This window comes from Ooceraea biroi, chromosome 6, assembly GCF_003672135.1.
Source record: "Ooceraea biroi isolate clonal line C1 chromosome 6, Obir_v5.4, whole genome shotgun sequence".
Classification (NCBI taxonomy): domain Eukaryota; kingdom Metazoa; phylum Arthropoda; class Insecta; order Hymenoptera; family Formicidae; genus Ooceraea; species Ooceraea biroi.
In genome coordinates, this window is record NC_039511.1 from 7,556,655 (window position 1) to 7,563,107 (window position 6,453).

General features: G+C 50.0%; 2 protein-coding genes across 2 annotated transcripts; both read right to left on the reverse strand.

Annotated features, from left to right (window-relative positions):
* Positions 1–593: 593 nt before the first annotated feature.
* On the reverse strand, positions 594–998 carry LOC113562196. Its single transcript, XM_026970752.1, has one exon. It carries the CDS (start codon positions 996–998, stop codon positions 594–596), a length of 405 nt encoding a protein of 134 aa, XP_026826553.1.
* A 50-nt stretch (positions 999–1,048) lies between these two features.
* Positions 1,049–6,453, reverse strand: LOC113562197. Its single transcript, XM_026970753.1, has 4 exons — positions 5,468–6,453; positions 2,990–5,276; positions 2,279–2,677; positions 1,049–1,075 (listed from the first exon to the last, which is right to left on the reverse strand). Exons 1-4 carry the CDS (start codon positions 6,451–6,453, stop codon positions 1,049–1,051), a joined length of 3,699 nt encoding a protein of 1,232 aa, XP_026826554.1.

The window sequence follows — 6,453 nt, forward strand, 5'->3', positions numbered from 1 at the left end:
ATGTACATGTGACTGTCTAGTGTAGCGGTCTTATTTTCGAGGTCTATTCCTTAAAGTTTGATGTGTCACCGAATTGTAGGAACATGCCGCCCGCCTCGGCATTGCGGAGTCGATGCCGACATAGGGTTTTAATAATAATTACAGAAGTAATACGAGGCCTGATCGCAAGTTAACGTAGGTTGCGCGATTCATCATAGCGTGGTAGGATATAGGCTCTCATGCGATAGAATTTCATATACATTACAAGGTAGTTTGTAAATGCCGGAACGAGGTGGACGGCAACATGCAAATAAACACCGAAGATGATTAATAAACGAGTAGCGGCGCGGAACTAACGAATCGTATGATTAGTCTGGAGTCGGAAGCGGGCATAGTTTCACAATTGGTCGTTTAAAAACGGAATCGGCCGTGCGAACTGTAGCAACGCGTATCAGTCCGTCAGCGCCGGCGTGCGTCTAGATGATGCGTCCCAATAACCACTTGGAGGGCGGAAGGCGGTCATCGATGAGTAAGACGAGCGAGCCAACCATGATTTGCCGAGAGGGATGCTTCCATTTCGAGACTGCTTGGAGGCGTTGGAGATACTCGCGTGACTATCTCGTCCAGAATCGATCAATCGTTTGTCGCAAGCTTTGCCAGCGTGAGAGCCTCGATGTCGGCACATGTTCTAAGGAGGGCTCCGGTAACGTGGCTAGTGAGCTACCTATAAGGAAATGAGCAGGCGTTAACGCTTCAACATCGGAAGGATCGTCAAATAACGGACACAGTGGACGAGAATTCAATATCGCCTCGATTTGGATGAGGAGAGTCAAGAATTCTTCATACGTGAGCAGTGATTCCCCAATCAGTCGTCGTAGGTGGAATTTGGTGCTCTTGACGACGGCCTCCCACTTGCCGCCGAAATGAGGAGCAGCAGGAGGATTGAATCGCCACTCCGTCCCGTTGGATGCGAGAGCATTGGCGATGTCCGACAACTCCTGCGAGCCGGTGGTGAACATGCGGCGTAACTCCGCATCTGCGCCGACAAAATTGGTCCCGCAGTCGCTGGTCAGTGATGCGCAAATTCCACGGCGACCTGTAAACCGTTTGAAAGCGGCGATAAACCCTTGTGTCGAATAACACAGTTCAACAAACAAAAAACACCGGAACGAGACTAGTCGTTTCTTATAGTTTTTTGGATGCTGAACACGAATCCGGTTTCCAAATTGCTCCATCACGTCACAATTTTGAGAAATTTGCAATTAAAGATGCAAAAAAGGGCTATTTTGACGAATTGCATCATATTATAGCTACAAAATGTGACGTGCTGGAGAAGTTTAATTGCAATGAAAATAAAGCATGTTGTTAGGACTTTCAATCCTCAAAAGGAATTTTTGGTGTCGGTTATGGTTCATAAGATATTTATGGTTAAATATGAGGTGTATTGTTAGAGAAGTTAACTGTGACTTAGGTCATTGACAATTATCTTTCAATTATGTTCCTTTAAACTTAAGTGTTTTTTAAGTCGCTGAATACGAAATATATGTAATGTTGTGTGTTTAATTGTTTGTTACGTCGTAAATAACTAAAATGTTTTTCTGCTCGATTTACGATTATAGTGATATAATGTAGATGTTTCTTTTGTTAAATTCCAACAATAGTCGGAAAGCATGTTCCTCACTGATTTCCCAGTGTGTAAGGAACATAATTGAAAGATAATTGTCAATGACCTAAGTCACAGTTAACTTCTCTAACAATACACCTCATATTTAACCATAAATATTTTATGAACCATAACCGACACTAACAATTCCTTTTGAGGATTGAAAGTCCTAACAACATACTTTATTTTCATTGCAATTAAACTTCTCCAGCACGTCACATTTTGTAGCTATAATATGATGCAATTCGTCAAAATAGCCCTTTTTTGCATCTTTAATTGCAAATTTCTCAAAATTGTGACGTGATGGAGCAATTTAGAAACCGGATTCGTGTTCAGTATCCAAAAAACTATAAGAAACGACTAGTCTCGTTCCGGTGTTCGAAAAAAAGTGATTTTTTGTTGAACAGTGTAATCGATTGCCAACTCTAGGTGCACGGCCGATGAGGAGAAGCAGACGAATAATACAAGGAATGCCTTGTAAGTGCGGTTACCGCGACCTCGCCAGGTTTTAAGCCGGAAAGGCCCGGCATAATCGACTCCAGCGTGGAGGAATGGTCGTGCTGGGACGACCCGAGTGGGCGGAAGTTGACCCATCATTTCCTTAGCTGCGGCGGCTCGATATCGGGTGCACCTTACACATCGTCGTACGTAGGAATTCACGGGTACTCGTTCGCCCAGAATCCAGTACTGTTGGCGGAGCACCGTGAGCATCAATTGAGTTCCACCATGTAATGTGCGAGCATGTACATCGGCGAGCAACAGGCGAGATAGTGTTGATTCCTTTGGCAACAAGATCGGGTGTTTGGCGTCGGGATCGAGTTGTGCATTACGGAACCGACCGCCCACCCTTATGATTCCCTCGTCCAAGAACGGGGTGAGACGAAGTAGGGGATGCGATCGAGAGAGAGACGACCCGCGTGATAGTTGCTTCAATTCCTCGGCAAAATATTCGCTCTGAGTTTGCTTCACCCAGAAGGTTTCAGCCGCCAGAAGTTCTGAGGGCGTAAGCGCGAAGTTGCTGGCGACCGGTTGCCGCTTAAATCGAATTAATGATCGCTTAAGCCAGGCAGTGATTCGGAGTAAGCGCGTTAATTGTGAGTATCGATCGATGAGATCCCAGGCGGCGGCCCGTTGTGTTGCGGTGGCGTTAGCGGTAACGGACCGTTCCTCCAGTTAATGTGAGGAAGGAATTGGAGGCAACATGATCGTCCACCGTTCATGACTCTGGGATAACCAAGGTTGGCCGGCAAACCACAGTGGGTGGGTAAGCAGCTGCGTTGGAGAAATGCCCCGCGACGCACAATCAGCCGGATTTTCGCGGCCTGCGATGTGTCGCCATCGAGCAACGGGAGCGAGCTCGTGAATGAGTGCGACTCGATTGGCTATAAACTCCTTCCATCTTGATGGGCATCCATGAACCCACGCCAGTACGACGCTCGAATCAACCCACAGGTTAACCGAGGTTGATTCTAATTTGAGTGCCATTTGGACGCGAATGAGTAACCGTGCTAAGAGAACCGCAGCGCTGAGTTCAAGACGCGGAATGGTGTTCTTCATGATGGGCGCGACACGGCTCTTCGCTGCCACGATTGTGATGCTAATCCCGGCCGGGGTCGTAACGCGTAAATAAATGACGGCGCTCATAGCTTGTTGGGAGGCATCCGAAAAATCGTGGAGTTCGACAGTTAGGTTCGTTGAGGACGTGCCGAGCCAGTGCGGGATGGTGATTGACATCGTCTCGAGTTCTTCCTCGAATTCGCGCCACCGATCGGCGAACTCATCTGAGAGGTGCTCATCCCACTCCACCTTAATTCGCCACAGCTCCTGCATAAATAATTTAGCGATGATCGTGACGGATGAGATCCAACCCAACGGGTCGAACAATTGTGCGATTCGCGAAAGTACCGTTCGCTTTGTGATATGAGGAGAGGCCGCCTTGAAGCGCGGTCTCAATACGAAAATGTCACCCGACGGGTCCCACGAGAGTCCGAGGGCACGCGCGAATGACTCATCGTGGAATTCGCGAGGAGCGGGGGCCGCGTGACGGCGAGAGTCGATATCCGCAAGCACGGCTTGGTCATTTGACGTCCATTTTTGGAGCGTGAATCCGCCCGCCTTGAGGAGCTGATCTAATTGCGATGCTTTTGTGCGGGCATGCGAAAGCGTGTCGGCACCGGAAAGGGCGTCGTCGACGTACATCTCCTCGAGAAGGATGAGAACTGCGTCTAGATAATGATCGCCTTCGTCGTAAGTGAGTTGTTTTATGGAACGTATCGCGGCAAATGCAGAGAAGGTTAGCCCGTACGTTACCGTGTTGAGCTGAAAGATGATCGGTGGTCCACTAGCGCTCCAGAGTATTTGCTGAAATCGTCGATCCTCCTGATGCACCAAGATTTGTCGGTACATTTTTTCGATGTCGGCACAGAAGGCGTAGGCGTGCCGACGCCATCGAAATAGCACGTCAAAAAGTTCCTGCTGTTGTTTCGGGCCTATGTGTAGGCAGTCGTTTAACGAATATCCGGTGCTGGTTCGGCTGGACCCGTTGAATACGACTCGCAATTTCGTGGTCGTGTTTCCTTCTTTTAACACTCCGTGATGCGGAATGAAATAGCTGGACTCCGAATCTGAAACGGTGGTGCCGACCCGAGTCATGTGCGCGAGGGCCTCATACTCTCGTAAGAAATCGTTATATAATCGGGCGAGATCAGCGCCCGATTCGAGGCGACGTTGTAATCGTCGGAGCATGTGGCACGCCGTAGAGTACAAGGGATCGAGAGGAGGCCTCGGAGTCCGAAAGGGCAACCGTACCACATAGCGGCCTGATGCGTCGCGTGAGTGCGTGTCGCGAAAATGCCGTTCGCACTGTTCATCGGCAGTGAGTCGCGCGGCCTGGGACGAGGGAACTTCCTCCTGAGTCCAGAAGCGGCACAGTATCTCGTTGAGCTCGTGATCGAGATTTCCATTGAAGGTTCGCTGATACGATACGGTGCGGGGTACGATGTCAGCGGGCGGACCGGCGGGCCCAGAGACTACCCAACCGAGCATCGTATTTTGCGCGCTTGGTTGATGTAGATCTCCGTGCCGGAGCGCGTCCGGTCCAGGTCGCAGAAGGCGCGCGTAGACGTCAGCTCCGAGGATTAAATTGATTTTGCCTGGATGAGCGAAGTTCGGGTCAGCGAGTGACAGGCCAGCGATATGGTTCCACGTAGCGTCGGCGATCGGAGTAGTCAGGATGCGACCAGTTAACTTAGATAGCACGTGTGTGTACACGTCGACTTCTTCGGTATCATTAGGTATCGAACGAATGCGTATGAGCAGCACTCCGCGAGTGAATCCGGCAGATCGTGCACCGATCCCCAGGATTGGTATCGTCGCGCGCTGTCGAGTAATTCTAAGCGATTGTGCGGTGAATTCGCTTATGAAAGAGAGTTCAGATCCTTGGTCCAACAGAGCGCGGGCCGAGATGCATTGCCCTTGCGGAGAGATTATGTGAACCTGAACAGTGGCGAGGATCGTCGTAGATTGTCCGATACCGGGGTGGCTCAAAACGTTCGCAGAATTTACCGGCGTCGCATTCGGTGCAGAAGCAGTTGTGGAAGGGGCGCTATTGCCCGACGGATTAGCGGGGCCGACGCTATGCAAAAGCGAGTGATGATGTTACAAACGTGACATCGTTTCGTGGTACGGCAATCACTGATTTTGTGCGGACCTAGACAGTTGAAGCATAATTTCTTGATGTTGACGAAGTCTCGCCGTTCCGCGATGGATTTTGCAGAAAAGGCGGGACAACGCGAGACGTAGTGCGCTTCATTACAGCAGACGCACTTGTTCGTAGTGGCGGCGAGCGACCGAATTCCAGCCTTCGAATTAGTGCTCGGTTTCGAGAGTTTCGAGGGCTTTTCCACGCGTGACGCGACCATTTCGAGTGCCTGGGTACGACCGTCCAAAAAGACTTCGAGCTGATGGAACGTAGCCGATTTTGTAGAGCTTTCCTGATGTAGCTCCCATGCCTCGCGTGAGTCCGCATCCAATCGATTCGCGATGAAGTACACGACGAAGTAGTCCCAAAGTTCGTTCGTCGTGCCGAGTGGCTGTAATCCGCCCATGGTTTCTTTTACCGTCGCAACGAGTTCCTTTAGGTCGTCAGCGGATTTTCGAGTCAACGGTTTGACCCGGAATAATTGATCGAAGTACGCGGTAATGAGTATGCGGGGATTCTCGTACCAATCCACTAACACGTCCCATGCTCGAACAAAATTGTCACCGGTAACGTTGAAGTTCGCAATACGTTTGGCGGCTTCTCCTAACAGATTGTTCTTTAGATAATGCAGTTTTTCCACCGGCGCGATCTCGGAGTTATCAGTGATCATTGAGGTGAACAGATCACGGAATGCGGGCCACGAATTGTACTCGCCGGAGAACTTGGGCAACGTGATCTTAGGCAAGGCCCGAGTGACTGCATTACGAGCTACGGTCGACGTACTTAACGAGTCCGACGGCGCGGACTCATCGCTCAATTGTTGCCGCATTATTAAGAGCGCGTCTTTGTTCTCGAAATAGGAACTCTCACACTCCGCGTAATGATCGTTGGCAAAATAATCGAGCGATTTGAACTCCTCTGTTTGTGCCGCGATTAAGGTTGCATGCGTGTTTCGGAATGTTTTCCAGCTACTGTCGAGATATTCGATTCGTGCGTTAATCGATGAAGGGGTTATCTTATCCTTACCGCCCTTCTTGAAGTTGTCGACGACGCGGCTGATCCGGTAGCGGAGGTCCGCCTGCGTCCGGATGGTAGCTTCCAACTTGGACAT

What these genes read in the sequence shown, in the direction of transcription:
- LOC113562196 (XM_026970752.1), bottom strand. Translation starts at nt 998, where the DNA reads ATGTTCACCACCGGCTCGCAGGAGTTGTCGGACATCGCCAATGCTCTC.
- LOC113562197 (XM_026970753.1), bottom strand. Translation starts at nt 6,453, where the DNA reads ATGTCCAAGTTGGAAGCTACCATCCGGACGCAGGCGGACCTCCGCTAC. An exon ending in TCATTCACGAGCTCGCTCCC is followed by an intron (nt 2,678 to 2,989) that starts GTTGCTCGATGG and finishes ATTCGATTTAAG; the next exon opens with CGGCAACCGGTCGCCAGCAA. An exon ending in ATTCCTACGTACGACGATGT is followed by an intron (nt 1,076 to 2,278) that starts GTAAGGTGCACC and finishes AACGGTTTACAG; the next exon opens with GTCGCCGTGGAATTTGCGCA.